This window comes from Chaetura pelagica, unplaced genomic scaffold (genome assembly GCF_000747805.2).
Source record: "Chaetura pelagica isolate M959 unplaced genomic scaffold, ChaPel_1.0 scaffold222, whole genome shotgun sequence".
NCBI classification, from domain to species: Eukaryota; Metazoa; Chordata; class Aves; order Apodiformes; family Apodidae; genus Chaetura; species Chaetura pelagica.
Genome location: NW_009952711.1, coordinates 5,626,482 through 5,647,017, shown reverse-complemented (window position 1 = coordinate 5,647,017; position 20,536 = coordinate 5,626,482). Strand labels below are relative to the sequence as shown.

Sequence of the window (20,536 nt, the reverse complement as noted above, 5' to 3'; positions counted from 1 at the left end):
TTCCCTAAGTAGTGGCAGTTACAGGACCAAATCTTTGTCATGTTCTCTTTCATATATTCCATTCACTTTCTCAGACTTAAGTCTAAATTTCAACCTTTAAAATCAGTTTCCTAAGTCAGAATTTACAGTATCATGGAAGCATAAAAAATAGGTTGTTGTGTTGACAGAAAAGATTATACATTTGGCAAAATGGGAGCTACTTCAAAAGCTATTTCAGCTCTTCCATAAAAAGCACCCGTTAGCTGAAAGCATTTGAAGTAAAATGTGAGGAATCTGTAAGCAAAGAATCTGCAATATTTAGCACCAGCAAGGGCGAAAGGTCACATTTCAATATTACAGGCTCTTTCCCACCAGCTCCTTTCAAATCTGCTGCATCACTGAAGCAAGTAAGCACTTTGTGCTGATTTACTGCACAGCAAGTGTATAAAGGCTGTAACTTCTGTGATCCCCTTGAAGGGAAGTAGGGAGATGAGGGGAGGTGGCTGGAAGATAACCCTCACCATGAGCCAGCAACAAACTGCAGTTGTATTTTCTAAGTCTGCATGGATAACAAAAGCTCAGTAAAATGACGGGGATGTGTTTTAAGTTGGTGGATGGGTAGAAATTTACATGCATAGATTAAAGCCTATGCAAGGACTTCTATAGGTGCTAGGGTTGGGTTTTGGCTTTTGATTTGGTGGGGTTTTAATCTTTTTAATTTTATTTGGGGGGGGGGGAGGTGTCCTGGGAGGAAGTATGGGAAAGGAACAAGTTTCTTCTGCAGAACAAGTTTAAACGTCAAGACAAAACAATGCTATTTATTGCACTGGGTTAGCTAATCTCATCAGAATAAATGCATAAAAAACCCCAAACCCTGCTCCTGCATCACATCACCTATGAAAGGACTGTCATGGGACTATCACAGTATTTGCCCAGTTTTACCTGTACATACTCCTTTTCTTTCACAGGCCTTTTCATCTATACTTTAACTAAGAGCATTACAGATTGTCCTAACATGTCAAGATGTTGAATCTAATACCATGCTTCAAACCTCAATATTTCTGTCAAAATTTAATATTAGTGATTCTAACATTGATGGACACCGTAATACACTGAGATTTATAGCCCTCCATTTGCTTATTTTCTCCAGCACTTTCAGTATGAGAACACATGAGAATGTTTACAGTTACTAACCCAAATACTTATGATAAAAGATGCTCTTCAGTTTCAGAGTCATGGATGAGCTGAAATGCACACCTGAAAGCAATGCAGTCACTTTGCTGTATACAACAAATACAGCCTATTGTCACCAGAATGACAAGATTTATTCTTCAAATAGAAGCTCTCTGAAAATTTAAAAAAGCTGGGTTTTTTAGTAAGTAAAAATTAATATTAAATTGGTCCTTTAATATTACAACTTTACATCACTGATTCTTTCAGCTATTTAATGTTTCAACTTAGTATGACTGATTCCTAACTGGATTGGCAATGATTGAAAGAAACATATAAACCCACATAGCCACATTTAAAGTTTATTTCTGGAGAGAGGGGCATCTTTGAGACTTAAGATTTGAAAGACTGCATTTACAAAATGAAACCCTCACATTCATGGTTACAACAGAACTAAGATGGATGTAATTAGATTTATGAGACATTTTGGTTCACATGCACACACTGAGCTCCAGAGCAACACAGACAGTCCCTCTCCCCTCAACCTTTGGATTGTTTTTTAACATATTTTCATCACAACCATGAGAATAATTCTATAATAATAATAACTTTTATGTGAACATTTATACAAATTTATTTCTTATCGTAGTCCAAGGGAGCTGAAAGTAACAAAGTATTTTATTAGTAGCATCATTGTTTGTCCAGTTCACTGGTTTGTGATTTTAGTTTACCTTCTCTGTGCAACACTTGCCATTCTCCAGCAATCCAAGACTTCCTGGATGCATAGAGGATAGTGTATCGTGTAACAACTGTTTCAGGACCATCAGGTGGCTTCCAGGAAACCAAAGCAGTATCATCTTCTATCAAAGTCACCTTCACTCCTACTGGAGGGCCAGATGGTGCTGTGAGAACAGTAACACAATGCTATTAGGCTAACCTAATTTACACGCAATTACTTTGCTCTGAAAGAAACTGAATGTGCAGACCTAATGGCTACTCCTATATCCTAGATAAACAACATATAAATAAACACATATTGCTCCTCTAGAACAAAATCTCCTCTTAGCTCTGATCTTGTCAATAGCTTAGATTTTGTAAAAGCAAATTTTCTATTTTTCCTTCAACTCCAGAAGGAAACAGTTACTGACAAAAGCCCACATCATTACCCTGTGAAAACCTACATCCCAAACACTGCAATGCTGAGACCATGAAACTGAAGGTTGAAGTTTTTTATTTTCATTGACCATGCTGACAAAAAAGCAAACCAGCAGCTAGGGCAGTAGATGTGTAATATTCTTGCAGTTTCTAAAAGTTCTAGCTTTGAAAACATGTTTTCATAATGTCTGTGAATCAAGCATGCCTCTACAATACATATTTAATTTTTTATTTCCATTCAGTGGTTGTTAATGGTTTGAGCATATGATATTTTATATCAAAATTCTCACTGATTTTAGATAGATTTTGAAAAATAATTTCAAAGTTCCAAAAGAAAGACCTTCCTGACAGCATTTTTCTGCTTCTCAACAAGAAGAGTTAGATCTGTATCTCAGAGGAAAGTGTTTCTCTCTCCTACAGTCAGCTTAAAATTAATAAGCAATTTTTCAGGCCATTTAGTTTTCAGAGCTTTCCTTTTAGAACCCTGTCGTCTTCTCCTAGTGGCTTACCTTCTGGAAGGGTAGTATGGTAGACTACGGGACTCCAGGGACTGGAGAGCTGGTCCACATGCAGCCGAACTGCAAATTCATACATGGTTTTTGGTTCAAGACCTTGAACTAACATGTGAGTCTCTGACCTGTAGAGACGAATGAATAAAATACATTTTACAGCAGCAGTTGACTTGAAGATCCCAAACTCAAATGCTGTCTCTCAGTCACTGTGAGTAGATCCTCACTGTCAGTTCAACAGAATACAAACTGCTTCAATCCCAGACACACGGTCCATCAGCACTGTCTACCTGAAAATGTAATTGCACTAACCCTGGAGCTGGCTGGAAGATATTCTGTCTGCTGTCAGTTGACTTGAGCTCAAGTTTTTATTAAGGTTGTTTGGACAGGTGATGCACAAGCAAGTCCAAGAATATTATTGCTCAGATCACCAGGATGTATCCCAAAATTAGCTCTTTCCACATTTGTCCCAAGGACACTATGCTTCCAGCTGGAGTAACACTTAAACTACAACCAGCACCACAGCTGAAAGGCACATGTTGTTGGCTCCTTGGGCTTTTCCTGGACCTGATTCTCTATCCACAGAACAGACAGAGGTTATGAGTGCAACTTCCCCTTCCACTTATAGCCTCTATCACCTCACATTTAGGTGATCTCTGTAGAATATGAATGTCCCCTACTCATCTTGTAGTAGTATTTGGTAATTTATAAAATTTAAATTTCATTATATGAATTATAATATTGCAATTTACTATTAGATTACTAAGTCAATTGTAGACATTCTGCTTTATTTTGATTCTGGGGTGGGTATCTTTCATATATACTATGGTTAATGCCAGGTGATAATTCCTAAACTGAGATTAAATCTCAATTTAACATGGGGTCACCCTTCAGATTCTGCTTTATGAAATCTCATTTAGTATTCAATCTATACTGCAAAGGCAGTCACCAATATTTGCAATAGTTTCATCCTCGCACAGAAAGCAAAACCATCAATATTAGGATGGAAACTATCTTTCAAGACAGCATTTTTCTTACTTAGAAGGCTTGAGTAAACCCAAGTATTGAGGGGGCTGCACATGTATGGATGTGCTCAACAGCACCATGGGAAGTCACAACGGAGCAAAGTCTGCCCCTGCACCACCTGGCAGAGAGTTGACCACCAAACCCAGGCAGAATTTCTTCCCTGTCATGCTATTATGTGGTCCATGTATTTCTTCTCTGAAAAGCAGGCTGTACTACTTAGCTTTCTCTCCACAGGGGGCTCAGGAATGTGTCATGCCCACAACAACATGTTCAGGCCCTCAAAACTCAAAAATTTTTGTTTCCAGTCTTAAAATCAGACACTGGACTAAATCTCATCTTTGCCCAGACAAGAGGTAGATAATTTGTTTTGTTTGGCTGAAGAAGAGCTTAAAATTAAATTCAACTTAGCTAAAAAGCCATTAAAAATTCAAGATCTTGTCCAGGGATTCAACATAAGATCAGAGGTAGAAAATTATGCAGACACATCTTAAATAACCCAAGAAACAGAACTAGCAGCCACTAGGCAAAATACACAGTCCTCTAAAGGAGACAAAATCTGTTACAGTTAAGAGAAGGCAGGAAGAACAGAGTAGAAACTGAGTGGGAAGGATCTGGAAATGGGAAACCAAGACTCATGAGTAGAGCTGCACTTACGTTTGAAGGTAGAGCACCAAAGAAGCATTCTGCAGCCCCACTGGGTTGCAGCGGACTGTGTAGTTGATGAGCTGTGCAGATGTGAAGGCAGGCTTTCCCCAGTGCAGGTAGATAGAAGATGAGGTGTTTGCTTTCGCATAGAGGTGGTGAGGGGGTGGTGGCGGTGGCACCATGCGATCACGGACAGCTGTTTCAAACAAAAAAGGAGCATTAACTATTTAATGAACTGTATATAGATCCTGGCAAGATTAAGAGACAGGTCTGAGCCCACAGGTTTAGATTCAAAACTGCCCCTACCCAGCACTACCTGGTATTCAGACCCAGGAATATGGTTCAAGCTATTAAGATCCCTTCTAACCCAACACATATTACACATTAGTTCTGTAGTCCCACTCATTTAGTCAAAAACAAAGTCAAAACTATAAACGGAGACACGGGAGAGAGATAAATCTCTCATAAGGTACATCATACATCGTCACTGGCTGGATGATGCCAACAACCCAATAGAGGAGGAAAACATGCTTGGTAACTTATCTTGCTTCCTGAGCTGCAGTTCATGAACACAGGAGACTGTATCAGATGTGGGATGACCAGATGTTAGATGTGACAGTACTTGCCACAGATATGATCTTTTTGGTTCTCTGTTTTACACTGAATTAATTCATTATTTATAGGTTAAAAATACAGACCTGCTGGGACCTTGAAACAGCTCAGCTCTTAGTAAATTCTTTGTGCACCTACAACACTTACAGACACATCCTGGAGTGCTGACTGTTTGGTCTGCCTGATAACCTTCTTCCATAGTGTTATATGCCAGCAGCCTTACATGATATTTTCTTCTAGGATCTGCAAAAAGAGAAAAGGAATAATTAGACTCGAGCAAAAAAATAAGGAATAAGTTGGAAGGGACCTCTTAAGGTCATCTAGTCCATCCCACCTACAGTAAGCAGGGACATGTCACACTACACCAGATTGCTCAGAGCTCCATCAAGCCCCACCTTGAATGTGTCCAGGAATGGGGCCCCCACCACCTCTCTAGGCAGGTGGTGAGGGGGTGGTGGCGGTGGCACCATGCGATCACGGACAGCTGTTTCAAACAAAAAAGGAGCATTAACTATTTAATGAACTGTATATAGATCCTGGCAAGATTAAGAGACAGGTCTGAGCCCACAGGTTTAGATTCAAAACTGCCCCTACCCAGCACTACCTGGTATTCAGACCCAGGAATATGGTTCAAGCTATTAAGATCCCTTCTAACCCAACACATATTACACATTAGTTCTGTAGTCCCACTCATTTAGTCAAAAACAAAGTCAAAACTATAAACGGAGACACGGGAGAGAGATAAATCTCTCATAAGGTACATCATACATCGTCACTGGCTGGATGATGCCAACAACCCAATAGAGGAGGAAAACATGCTTGGTAACTTATCTTGCTTCCTGAGCTGCAGTTCATGAACACAGGAGACTGTATCAGATGTGGGATGACCAGATGTTAGATGTGACAGTACTTGCCACAGATATGATCTTTTTGGTTCTCTGTTTTACACTGAATTAATTCATTATTTATAGGTTAAAAATACAGACCTGCTGGGACCTTGAAACAGCTCAGCTCTTAGTAAATTCTTTGTGCACCTACAACACTTACAGACACATCCTGGAGTGCTGACTGTTTGGTCTGCCTGATAACCTTCTTCCATAGTGTTATATGCCAGCAGCCTTACATGATATTTTCTTCTAGGATCTGCAAAAAGAGAAAAGGAATAATTAGACTCGAGCAAAAAAATAAGGAATAAGTTGGAAGGGACCTCTTAAGGTCATCTAGTCCATCCCACCTACAGTAAGCAGGGACATGTCACACTACACCAGATTGCTCAGAGCTCCATCAAGCCCCACCTTGAATGTGTCCAGGAATGGGGCCCCCACCACCTCTCTAGGCAACCTGTTCCAGTGATCCACCACCCACATATTAAAGAACCTGGAAGCCTGTTTTTTCTCCAGCCCTGTGAATTTCCATGAATCTTTGCCCAAAGTGCAATACAATCAGTCACATATCTCCCTGTCTTGCTTCCTATAGCCTGAAAGAGAATTTTTTAACAGAAATCAGTGGGAAAGAACAAATATCACATTTTTATCTGTAATTAAATCACACCTTCACAGCTACAGAGCTAGCTTTAATAGTATTATTCACAGTATTGAAAGTGCTTTCAGTCTCTAATAAAGATTTGTTAAAACAAACAGCATGAGGTCCACAGAAATCAACATTTATTTCTGGATAAGCAGACTGTAATGAAGCAGGGCAATCGAAACAAAGCAGAAAGAGAGCATCCAGCAAAGACATGGGAAATGTTTTGAGTCCAGGTTCCTAGAGGAGATACACTGTGAAACTATGGTCAATAATGCCTTTGCCTAACTTCCACTTCCATGAATTTCTTGAAAGCTGGTTCTGACACTCCTAAAAGGGTCACAGTTCCTAGCCTGAAGGGTCTCCCTATTTCACTTTTTCTGGCCATGTCTTTGGTGACCTATATTAGAGTTTGCTGCTTCTCTCAGTTCTGTCAACAACATGCTGGCCTTGATCCAAGTGAAAAATCATTAATGAGAAATGAGTTAGAAAGGGACCTTGAGCTTTCCTGTAAATGGAGATGGTGTGGGGTGCACACAGGACTGCAGACCACCAGGACAGCTGCACTGCTGCTCTGCAGTACCTCCCCTTGCCATGGTACTTGCAATAAATCCCTTCCATGCAATGATGATTTGCAAGGCAGTAGTGCTCACTACAGGTGCGTATGAGCTCTTCTGGATTCAGCTAAACCTACACCCCAGTACTCATGTAGGTATTAGGACATTTTCCTCACTATTAGCATGAAGGTATTCTTTCTATTAAGCTTTTCAGAAGGTCTAGATAGATGTTTTAGAACTGGGCTGATCTTTCTTTTTTCCTTGCCCTAAAATACAACAGTATCATCCCTTCTCAAAATAACCTACTCTTTCTCATTTTAGTTGAGACATGACATGGCCTCTCTAAGGAAATAAGCAGGAATACAAATCCCTGAAGTTTCTTCACCACAGAGGACTTTAGTTCACATCAGATCATGAGCTCCCTCTGCAGTCTTGGCACCAGCGATACAATCTTAACTGATGATTCCATAAAGAAAGCATAGTCATTTAATAATAATGCAATTTGTAACATCTTCTCACATTTATTTTGAAATAGACAATCTTTCTGCACTGTAGTTACCAACATCAACTTTAAATGAGAAAAGAGCTTACTTCTCTATGCACATTTTTAAAAGACTATTTCACCAAAATCTAAGTATAAAGAAAAAGAGGCTCTTAATTTTGTATTAAAGTATTTTTTTTTATGAGTTTAATACTAATCGTAGAATAGGCAGGAGGAGCCCATTTCCATTTTTCAAATAGACTCAACATCACAAGCAGGCAATATAAGTAACAAAATGTCAAAATATATTTTTTTATTAGAGTAAAATTCTCATTTGCTTTTAAGGTTGTTTTTTTTTCACTTTACAATATCACTTTAACAACAAACAACATCAGTTGTTCCTACCCAACAAAATATAATTACAGAAAAGAAGGGAGATGGACACAAACACACAGAATAATCTGAAGCATGTGGTAAAAGAAAATACTGAATTTTAATATTGAAAATTCAGAAGGCTAGTAAGATATAAGCAAATCATTGCAATCTCTTAAAAACCTATAAAAAACAAAAGATATGTGAAGCGAAGATGCATTTAAAAATACTGAGTCCAACCAAAAACATAATTGCACTTCAAAAGTACCAAGTGATTTGAACACACCAAAATCAAGTTATGGTGACTTGCTGAGGTGGATTACAGCAGGCACCTCAGAAAAGCAGAAATACATATCTTGCCAGGCTTCTTAACCTGTGGTCAGAATACATATGGTCAGTGTAAAACTGAAATGTTCAAAAACAAAGCCAAAATGTATAGAAGAGGCCACCAAGACATCTTTAAGATCTCATTAGGATTATGCTTTGGAGGCTGTTACAGTAATCAATTCTCCTATCCATTCCTAGAGAAAGCTTGAGTTCAGGTACCATTTCACAACCCCTGAACAGATTCCACACACACAGTCAGCATCCAACCAGCCAAGTGTCACAGTCCATCTTTTTCTTTCCAAGTCTCTCCAGAAGAGACCCCCGCTGCACTTCCGCAGGCACAGGATGACAGACACAGCCATTTATCATCCTGCCAAGCACCTTCAAAAACTCTGTGCCCTTTGAAAGTGGTCACCCAGAACTCATCATTTTCACTGTGAAATGAAGAATAGCTAAGGTCTAGTGCCCTGCTGAGCTGAATGAGGAGCCTGTGAGGTCTGTTTATCCTCATGGCTTTTTTTTTTAAACCTGAATTCCTCATTAACACTTGATTGGGGAGGAAAGAATAATGGGATGTGGAAGAAAGGCAAAAATGTAACTCCCACAAAAAACAAAACAGAAATAACCAAAAAAACTCAAAAAAACCAAACCTGCAACATCTTTGCAAAAAAACACATTTTAAAAATCTTATTTCTAAGTGTCTTTAACACTCTACATTTAGAAATATGAAATACCATTCATCTTATTCTTGTATCATGAAAGATGTTTTAAAAATAATGGCCTTTATATAGAAGACCCTGTTTAAAAATGAAGTGTCTCACCTAGCCTCTACCATCTTAAACAAGGTTATTTTCAATCCGGGACACAACCAATTAGTTCAATCAAAATGTGACATTGGAAGTTTTTAAGCTCTCACACATTACTGCTTCTTTGGTTGAAAAACCATCTGCTGGCATCTGTAATTGAAACAGCAAGTGTGGAGGGCTGCATCATGTACTGACCTAGAAAAGCCTAAATGTTAAAGTAATCTAAAAAGGAGAATACAGAAGAATTTTCAAGGCAGTAGATTTTGAGAAGTGAAAGAGATTAATGTGAAACGTGCTTCACAGATGACATGTGTAACAGTAGCAAAGACCAATTCAAAATACCTACTGAGATGCTGTTCCATGTTGATCAGAGCTCCATCATACACAAAACAAGCTAACCAACAACTAAAGATCTGCCTCCAGTTCCAACAGATACTTGCACACTATTTGTTTTCTGAAGTGGCAAAAAATACTGTTCTGTCTCAAGAAGGCTCTGTTTAGAGCATTTTTAACAATTGTTAGTTTCATTTACAGACTTATATTGTGACTCACTCCTCAACAACAATCCCAGTACAAACATGGCATACACTCTTTCATCTAGGAGTTCATCTGCTGGATCAAACATTCAAAGCCAGACATACCCTTGGAGAGAAAAACTTCAGGAACTTTCTTATCTTTAGGTACCCTGAATAGCTCACACATAAATCACTGATAAAAGATGGGGGGTGGCGTGGCCACCTGCGGGGGCTAACAGTCTCACATTCAGCATATGCCATCCCAGCACTGGAGGCTGGAGAGCCTCAGAAATCAGAGAAGTGAGGATTGAAGCCATCAGTTATGCTCTGAACAGACCCAGGAGTAACACATCTTTCCACAGGAGATCACTGCTATTCAGAAACAAATTAGGCACAGTGATTTACTCAACCTATTAAACACATAAATTCTGTTTAAGTAAAAAACTTCACATCAAGATTTCACCTCTGCATTTTCAAAATTTCTCTCAACAGCTGGTAACACTGAGTCCTTTCAATTCATTCTACTGCAACTGCAGTTGCCAGTATTTGGGTAGTGACTGAAGGCTTGTTCCCCGATCTAAGGTAAACAGGAATAATTTTGTAGCCTATTTACCAACTATTCTTTAATGTTAATTTGTTTCTGGTGAATGCAGTTTGTTTTGGTTTGGCTTTTTTCAGTGCTGCTGGTATTGGGTTGTTGTAAAATTATCACAGCACCTACTGCTTTTAATGGGCATTTTTATTGTTTTTACTTGAATCAGCTGGTGGAAAGGACATAAAAACTACACTGTTTGTACAAATCAAGAGGCTGGCTCTGATGTTGATATAAACATGCTAGAACTAATTAATAAATCTTATTACAAGAGTGCCTCTGGAGTATACAGAGACTGCCTAAAAAGACATTATAGGCTGGATGTGATAAGCTTCACACAGTACCATTTTTATATAAATAAAACCTACTAAAAACACAAGTAATAGTTCGCTCAAAGGCACAAGTTTCACTTCTGACAATTATACTCCTATAAAACAAGAGTAGGAAACGCTGAATCTGCCTTATATTAATTTCTATTTATCAAAATAGTGTCCCAAAAGTCACTGTTTTTCAGTTTATGTAGGATCAGTCTCATTTTCCTATGGCAGTTTTTGTTGGGAGGTCAGGGCTCCCTGGTGATTCTCCTCTGGAATCCCATATCCTGTCACGCACTCTCCCGTAAAAACCTGCAGTGAGCCCAGCAGATTCACCCCGATTGGTCTTTCAGCAGCAAGACGCACGGGGGAGCCTTCTCTTTGTTTTGCCAGCCCATTTATAGGTTCTACACGTTACAGTGAAACTATGGCAAAGCTAAATACTACAAGTATGAGCAAAACAATTAGGTTGAACTATCATTTAAAACATGGATTATAACTTGGAAAAAACACTATATAATTCAGAAGCTGGAGCTTGGTAAGAGTTCAGATGATCAAGATTTACTTGTGTATTTTTCTGTCTTACTACATCCCTGAGATAAACTTTTAGAGATTATGCCCAGCTTCTCAGAAAGCAGACAGGAAGCTCATAGCAGTTATTGGTGTTAATGCTGTAAAAACAGACTCTTAAAAAAAAACATTACAGTGCACTCAGATGCCTCAACCCTGTTTTTTTGACAAGTAATTTAATTTCCCAGCATAGAGCTAGAACCACAGCTGTTTATCTATCTGGACACAAGAAACTGAGAGAGCTGCAAAAATATCACAAAGAATTCAGACATGACTTACTAGCAGTTCTATTGCTCTACAGTTCATTGGAACGTCCACATTTTATTGCACCAGCTCAGAGTTATTCAGTATCCTTGACTACTGCCATTAGCCTTGCTTCTACATAAATCTTCCATTTCTCTTTCAGTAAGCTACTACTACAAAGCAGCTGTCAGTCAGAAATACTCATATTCAGATTTTCTGTCTTTCTTTTCCAAAACTTGAAATTGTAATATGTTCAAGTTATACCTATTTATTAGTTAAAATTGATTGAACATACAGAGCCCAGTTTTCAAAGCTCACAAAAATACAAATGGCCTAGTAAATACATACACAACAGTAGGAAAAAGCAACAAGAGTTGGTATCTTCTCACACCAGAATGTATGCTCCTGTATTCCATGGCATTCCATTGAGCTACTGTCTCAAACTCAGTTCTTCAGTTCTTCTAAAACATTGAGACAAATACACAAAACCATGCAAAACCATCTGGCATTGTTCCACAATAGAATAAACGGTGCTTCTGTTGACCCTTACTGGTTTCTGAAATATATCCACTGAAAACCTGGGTTTTGCTGGGATGACTGTTGTAGCAGTGACCATTATTTGGACGAAGGGGGAAGGGGAACGTCCTCTGTTTTGAAGACATTTCCCTAGTGAAAAAGGTGGCATGGGGAGAGGAAGGAACATCCCTCCAACTAACGCGGGTTAGTTAGTTCCATCTGGTATTGTTATACCTCATTACTGCCAGATGGTGTCCTCATGCACTTCCAATGAACACAGCTGGAAAAACTACAGGCATCAAGGACTGAAATGCCTGTATTAGAAGTTAAACAACTAATAACAAAAATGTGCTTCTAATCACTTGGCAGCTGGCGAAGTACTTTTTAATGCAACTACCTCCTTCTTAAATGACAAAGATTGCAGAGACTGAACTTCTAGGAAATGTTACTAAGAACTAAAAAGTCACTTCCAGTCACACTGGAACAAAAATTCCATTCTCAATCCATTCTATCACATAACTAAAACCCTCTAAGCTTAAGGCAGCTTCAGTTTTCTGTGCTAGACCAAACTGTGTTGATCCCATTCAGATTTTGATAATTGATCTTCATAAGATTCCTCTGTTCCAGGAGAATTCATAGCTTTAAAGATAAATAAAACCAGTAACAGCAGGTTCCATGACCACATTGTACATACGAGACATGCTAGAACTGTTAATTCAGCCAAAGCTTATATTGAATATAAAATGAAGAGTCCTAAATAAAGACTGTTACAGAGCCATGTTTACTGATTCCAACATAGCCAAAATTTTTGTTTTCTGGCAAATGCTTCATAGAAAGCATCTGTTTACAGGCTACTTAGCCAAGGTTACAAGAGAGTGTAATATTGTAACCTCTAAAAGCCCTGTCATTGTTTCCTTCAGCTGCTGCATGTTTGTGAAGCTCCAAAGGCCTTGAAAGGAGCCAGAGCAGAGCCAACAGGTCAGGGCTAGATAAAATTAAGAAAGAATCCGAGGTCAGACCATGAAAGAACTTTTTTTTTTCCCTCACCCCTTCAGAACAGTGAGCCCACTTCCAGCAGCCTTTCATTTAGTCCTGATAAGAAGAGACAGCACCCCAAAATCTAAATTTCAGACTTTCTAAAACCTCTTTGGGGAGAGGAAAAGATAAGGAAGCCCAAAGAAAATGGACATTTTATTATCTAGTGGTGACTCATTAAGTCTGGATAATGAACATACTTTCATACCTGTTTTGAACATCCCCATTCTCAGTACTTTAGAAGGAGAATATTGATAGAAATACAAGTACTGGGCAGGTTATTCTTATTTCTAAAAGAATTAGGATTGCACAGAATTTCTAGAAGAAAAAGAAGTTCAGTGGTTTGATGTTCTGAGTTGAGTTCAGCAACCAAAAACATAGAACCAACTTATGAACTTACATCCAGTATGATGATTCTAACAGTTGGGAGAAGGGGATAAGAAAGGTATTTCAGTTTTATTCTAGCTTACAAAATTGTAAATAATACATTCTTCCTTTCAATTAAAGGTATCAAAACCACACTACACTGAGAAGCCTGGAAAAAAAAATAATTATTGTTTTAAAGAAAAAACTCCTGTGGCCAAATGTCCATTTTTAATTTAATCTTTTGTGCTGTTGGATTTTTTGTGTAAGCTATGGGTCCATTGTTGAGTTGTGGTCTGGCTGGATAGCTCATTGGTCCGGTTTGCCAGGGTGACTACGCTGCCCCCAAGCCCGTCCCCTCAACACAATAAACTCCAGATAATTATTCAAAGCAGAGGCCAGCAGCATGGGTTGCTCTGACATCAGGTCATGGCCTTTGACATCGAATCTGGGGCTAGCCAAAGTCTGCTCCAAGCAACAGAGGTCCAGGGGAATTATTAAGGGGGAAGGGTGGGAAAGGAAGAGCACTGAGAAATACTATCCTTAAAAATGCACTTTTGAAGCAATGTAATGTAAATACAGCAGAAACTTATTAGGAAAATAAGCAAATATATTTCAAATAAACTAGACAAAAGAGACAAAGAGAAGTGCATCAGGCCAAACAGCAACATAAAGCTGGGAAGCAGAAAGATGATATCCAGGTCTGTTCCTCTCAAAAGCAGGTATTCCCACTCAGATTTTCAGTACTGGGTTTTATTTCTCTTTTCTAAAAGTGTCCTTTGCTCAAGTACATATGATCTAGGCAAATAAACACAGTTTGGCAATCCTGATCTACTATTGTTTTAAAATCTTGTCAAGGATCTGGGCATGTAATTTCTAAGCATTCTGACTAGCTTCAGATAATAATATTTAATTACTTCTATTTTTAAAGGAGTTGGAATTTCAATTGATCGAACATTTTAAATAACAACCTTGGTTAATATTAGACTAAAATAGTTTGAGGCAGCAAATTGCCAACATTTTACATCTCATGGTTTCTTTTTCACTGTGAAGGTAACTTTGAACAGTTAGGTGGAACAAAGACTGCCTGTGATACTCATGTTTTCCTTTGCAAACCAAATAACTGAAGTAGAAACTAAGCAATTTGTTCTTTGTACAACATTGTAAAAGTTTATTTTGGTAGAAACTAGAACATATGACATATGTGAATTGATCCAGCTAAATGGTCTGGCTTTCCACGGCTTTGGATGGCTCTCGCTTATTTATCTAAATCTGAAAAGGGTCTGTATCCCTTTTGTAGCTTTGCACTATCCCCTTGGAGGGCCCCAGGACAAACAACACCTCACACCCCCTTGCAGTAAAAACATCACCTCTCCTACTGCCCACCATCAGCAAGAGCAGCCTTATACAAAAAAAAAAAAAAAAAAAAAAAAAAGGGGTGGGGGTGGGGAGGCCTGGAGGGGCAGGATGAATTCCCAGCAGTTTGGCCTTTTGGAGACAACTGAAACGGGAGAACTACCTAAATGTCTCTAAACTTTTTTAAAGAAGTGAAGCAAATCCCCAGGATTTTAAGTTTGCTTGATTTCCTTAATCATAACTATGCCCAAAACGTTTTCAATCAGTCCCTGTTTCTCTTGCTCTTTAGGGAAATGTTAAATTGCACACAAAAAACACTCTCTTCCAATATTATTCTAACATCACACTCTAAAACTAGCAGACACCCTTATGTTAACTAGCCTGGCTCACCACTTTCCAAGTGAGCCCTCCAAAGCTAACTTGAAAGCAATACCAGAGGCCTGGACAAACACATAATTTTGATCTTTTGTGTTGGTCTTTTCTTCTGAGGGACCTTTTCTTTTGTTGCTGCCCAGTGGAAAGCACATAGCTCATTGGTCCTGCTTTGAAAGATGAGAGCACTGCCCCTCAGCCCACCCCTCACAGCACAATCACTTTAATGGAATTATGTAGAGAGGCCATCTCTGGAAGAAGAAAGGGAAAGCGAGGGGGGAGGGAAAGACTGTTCGAAGGAGACCGTAGAGCCCTTTAATTACCCCAGTTACTAACACAGATACATCCACTGAGAATTCACACAGTGGTCCAAATAGATGTGCCACCACACGAGGTGCCAGCCCATGTAAGGTTCCCTTACATACAGCAGCTGGCCTCATGTATGAGTGAGAAAAAACAGTAAATCAAACATTATAGTAAAGGATAAGGGGCGGGGGGTGAAACACACAACAAAACAAAAGCAATAAAAAACCCCAAAACACTCAAATGCTGCTACTATCCTTAAAACAGGAGTGTGCTATAAAAGGTTATTTTCTATTAGATGGAAGAGACTAAAAAGATTATGTCCTCAGTGAAGACCAGTGTTTCTGCGTTGAAGATAGGAAGTTCAGATAGTTTTTCTCACCCTCATGCTAAGATGAATGCTTCCAGAAAAATGCATCTAAACACAATACAATGAGCACTCTACCAAGTTTGGTTTAACATCTGTTTAGGTACCAAGCCCTACCATACATAAGCACTGCCTGACATCCAGCATCACCTCACAAACAACACATTTTTACACAATGACAAAGGCAATCTGTTCACAGCGCCTAAACTTTCCCCTCAAGCTATGAAATAAATTTTCTTTCAGAACCAACATTTTCTGCTGGTCTGTCATGGACTCCCCATGTCATTTTGACCCTTTTGTGCAGCAAAATGAAAACAATATCTATCATTACTGGCACTACAGTGACTTTCTAGAAGGTGCACAATTTCATTGCAAAAACATCTGTGGTTGGTGACTTCTCAGATCTCAGGCTTTAGGAGTTGTGCTCTTGCAAGTATGACTGCAAGATGCAAAGGTTTCAGGTAAGGCAACTAACCATCAGTCTGGCTCTCTCCTCTTTGAGAGGGCAACAAGGAATTGCACTAAAACACGTTCAAATTGCTAGATGTAAAACAAGTCAGTCCTGACAGGAACACAAACAAAATACATGCAAGTGGAAACCACCGCTATATTTTTCTTAAGGCAAGAGTTGGCTACGTAGCTTATATCCAGCTGCATCTATAATTAGGCCCAAACTTCAGTGGGACATTCTGTTATTGCAGGTGTCACAGGCCACATGTGCTCCTGCTCACACAGCAATCCCTTTTTTGTCAGACATCAGGTTGTGGTGGTGCACTTACTAGACAGAGACGCTGCACACCCTGTGTCCACAGGCTTGCTGGCATGCAGTTGTATGAGCACTGAACTATTATTATCAGACACTTTGCAGATGTAAATAAAGCAACTGCTTAATGAAGCTCAAAATTCAGCACTCATTTGTTGAATACTGGGTGGAGAGTCAAGTTAACCTTGAAGGCTAGCAAGTTTTTCAGTGAATCTACTAAACTGACATTTGCCTTAGTCTGCCAGTTAGTCTGATACATAGTTACTGCTTCTAACATGAAAAGTCTCATACTTCATCTGCTGAAGTTAAATCCAGATGCATTAAAAAAGGCTGGCATCAAGTTTCCTTTGTACACTACTTGTCATGCAAAGCATTCATTGAAAACTCATCATATTCCAATTGCACAGGTTAATGAACCAGGAAACAGGGAAAGCAGCAAATAGCCCTTGTAAAGAGTTCAATTCAAATGCCTTAGCTCAGCAAGTAATTTCACCTGAAGTGTGGTTGCATGAGGACACAGGTCTCTTCATCTTCAGCCATGAAAAGCATTGCAGTATCTCTCTCCACACATGAATGTGACGTTAATTTTCCCTCACTGTCTCTTTAGATGCCTCATTCTCTACAGCCTGACTAGTTGTGTATCTGTGACATTTAGCTAAGGTTTTCAATTTAATTACATTTAGCTTACGCTGAAAAACCTCCGTAGAGGTTTGGTAGAGCAGTGTTATTTTTAGTCTTTACATATTCATGCAGAACAGGCTGCCCAGAGAGGTTGTGGAGTCTCCTTCTCTGGAAACTTTCAAGACCTGTCTGGATGCATTTCTGACCTGCCCTAGGTGGTCCTGCTCTGGCAGGAGGGTTGGACTTGATGATCTCTAGAGGTCTGTTCCAACCCCTAACATTGTATGATTCTATGATACTCCTAAACCTAAAGAAAATTTCCATTTGTAATTATAATAAAAGTATCTGGGACCCTACAACATCCTTTGCTCTAATATGTGCCATTGTGATACTCAGTGGCACACTGGCATGAACTGTTCCTAATGAGTTTTGTGGTAAGAATTTGCACAGAAAAGTTTATTAAAAGAACATAGTAAGTGATGGTTTGTCACCAGGCAATGAAGCCTGATGTGCTACATACATATATTCCATTTTGAATGCTTTCAGTGAGCTTAAATTTGGTACAAATACCCATCTAGAAGGCCAGGAGAATCTGCTTCTCTGTCAAAATTATACCAGCTTTTCATCTCCTCACTGATTCCACCTAAGACCTTATCTCAGTGGCATCTTGTGTTTGTGCCTTTCCAGGCCAGGACTCTGCTCTTCTCAGATAATTCACCAGAAGGATTACCCAGACCCTATTAGTGCCAGCAGCTGTGCAAGTTAATGTTCTTATTGCTTTTAGTTAAATAGATGTTAAGGGCTGATTTGAAGACTACTTAATTAAGACCAAATTTCTGGAACTGTATTCTTGAAAACACCATAGACAGACCCTGCAGATGATGTAAATTACAACTTTTTAGAACATGGAATAGAATTTCACAGATTGTGTCCCTTTTTCCAGGAATGCTTTTTATGAGTGTAAAGTATTTTCCACAATTATATAAATGGGAATTTAGTCTGGCTTAAAATTTTCTTTCAAAATATTTTTCTTTAACTTTTTTATTAATGAACAAAATCACTCCTCATGGGTAGCTATGCTGCTGTTGTCAAAATGTTTGACCACAGAGCAGTTGGAATTTCAATCTTTCACCATACCTGCTGTATTTTTAATTAGTTTTGTAAAGAGCAAGCATCGAATATATGTCAAACATTGTATTAACAAGCTGAAAGGTACAGAGTAAATGTAGGAGGTTACTCATAATCAAGGTTATTTTTGTTATCTTTCTTAATGCATACAAGATTTAAATCCAAGCTATATTACTATCTTGATTGAAAAAGGGAGAACAAAATTATCTTGATGTAAATCCTCTGCATATGAAGTTTATACAACACTTAGAAAATGGAAAGCCATCTGACTGATTGATTACTTAAGTAAAATAAACACACAGCTACTTAACTCTTAGCTAGCTATCTTCCTTTGTACAATTAAAAGGGTTTCCCAACATTAACTCAGTTTTACGAATGCTATGTTGAGCCTGCAGTCTGATGAGCATTTTAAACCAGCATTAGCCAACACTGCTGCTGCAGGCAGCCAGCTTGCTTCCCCTCATCCTGCAGCCGCTCCCTCCTGCTACAGCATTCTTTTGCTGAGTTATTTTTCATCCAGGCCAACCTTCCACCCTGTCCCTGGGCAACCACACAAGTGTTAATGCAAGCCCAGAGAGGAACAGCAGCAATCGGCAAAGAGGCACACAAGGAATGTGACTGCTTTCTTCTACCAGTGCCAACTTTTGCTACTTTACTGTGCTCCAAGTTGCACCTGGTTGAACTTTGGGACCCAAAGGACATTCCAAGGTGACAGAGCAAGCTGCTGGCAGAACCAGCTACTGATTCCCAGCTGTGGCCAGCTGGTTAGGACGCAACACAGCACCACAGGTTTGTTTCATCTCATGCAGTCTGCTGAAATCATGAACCTCAAACCTATCCACACAAAACTGCCACTGACAGAACAGTGATGTTATGGATTTATTAATAAAATAAGTTTCCCTCAAGGGGGAGCTGTTTTCTAATAGACTGAATGAAAACTGGAAATGTGCAGCTCCGATCCCTCACCCGCTTGTGGGATTTAGTAACACACTTGATCTAAACCATCACTATCTGAGCAACTCCACAAAATGGCCCTTCTCTTTGCATTTCAGGCACCCAGTTTGTAAGATGGGCAGTGAACACTTCCACCTGCAAAACTCATTGGAATGGTCACGAATGACTGGAAGAACGCAGCATGTTATTAGCAGAAATAACAAAGGGAAGTGAAAATATGAATAAAGTGGATTTTCACTGCAGCACTCCAAGCAGCATGCTTCAGGGAAAAGACAGGCTCTGGAGTCCCACTGGGGAGACCCTCCTGGCTTCAGCAAGAGGGAAGATGACCATCCAGAGGCAGATCTTCCAACAGGGAGGCTCAAGCAAAAGAGAGAGGTGTAGGCACTGCTGGTCTAGCCAGAGTACTCTGGACTCATGCCTGTCCTCTTAATCATGCTAAGCAATTCACTTTTCTGTCCCACAACCTGACAGTGGTTTGGTGCTTTTATTCAGGTATTTTATTGGGTTGATTGAAAGCATGATCTGGCTCTCGTTTCTGAAGGAGAGAGATGATTATCACTGCATAAATGACAGGACTCTGCCAGTCACAGCCCATGCATACCTATCTGCTCTGCTTGGATAACGTGCACAGATTCAATACACTCAAGCCACCCCTGAGCAAAGTTTTCCAGCACAAATAACTGGTAGGGAGTGCTACAGCTATGGGTTTTCCAAGCAAAGTGTTTGTCACTGAGGCATCAAGGACACAAGGCACAGTAGTGCAACATCTACCCATCTGCCTCTCTTCCCCCTATACCCTGTCCTACCCTGCTGCTTCTAAACATCTCCAGTTCAGCTGCCTTAAAAAAAAGTCCTGGGATCCGATACACTGCCCACATTTCCAGTATGTATTTGCATACAGTATTTTATGTCTCCTTTGTCTGAATATACAAATGTGTCAGTTGCACAAAGAGCCACAGTAAGCACAACCAGATACAGTCAAGAGGCAGAAAACTCATCTTAAACTGATCTACCAAACAGCATCAAGAATTGTCCCAGTTTCTACAACCATGCGCAGTAACAAGTATTTTTGTTTAGTGATGATAACCAGCTTGAGTCAGGGTACAATATTCAGCTATGATAATGGTAAAACCACCATGAAAGCCAGTATAAATGCTGGAATACACTTTTCATGCAAAACTTATTCCTACTAAACTTTTTTTCTCAGATGCAAAAAAATGTCACAAGTTTGGAGGAGAAATTTCACAGCACGAGCTGCTTTTTCCAACACAAGATTGGCTTCTTCCCAGTTTCCCGCATGCCCTCCCTTCATTTGCCACAAAAGTGTGACTCCAGGCAGCCTGGGGAGGACAAAAAAA

General features: G+C 39.4%; 1 protein-coding gene across 1 annotated transcript in view; it reads right to left on the bottom strand.

Annotated features, from left to right (window-relative positions):
- Nucleotides 1–20,536, bottom strand: part of PRTG (protogenin) — a 93,641-nt gene that overhangs the window by 7,510 nt on the left and 65,595 nt on the right. The window contains exons 15-18 of the mRNA XM_009994540.1: nt 6,144–6,239; nt 4,494–4,680; nt 2,814–2,941; nt 1,881–2,051 (exon numbers count right to left, since the gene is read on the bottom strand). Of these exons, the coding sequence (XP_009992842.1) occupies nt 1,881–2,051; nt 2,814–2,941; nt 4,494–4,680; nt 6,144–6,239 (582 nt within the window). The remainder of the gene's footprint in view (nt 1–1,880; nt 2,052–2,813; nt 2,942–4,493; nt 4,681–6,143; nt 6,240–20,536) is intronic.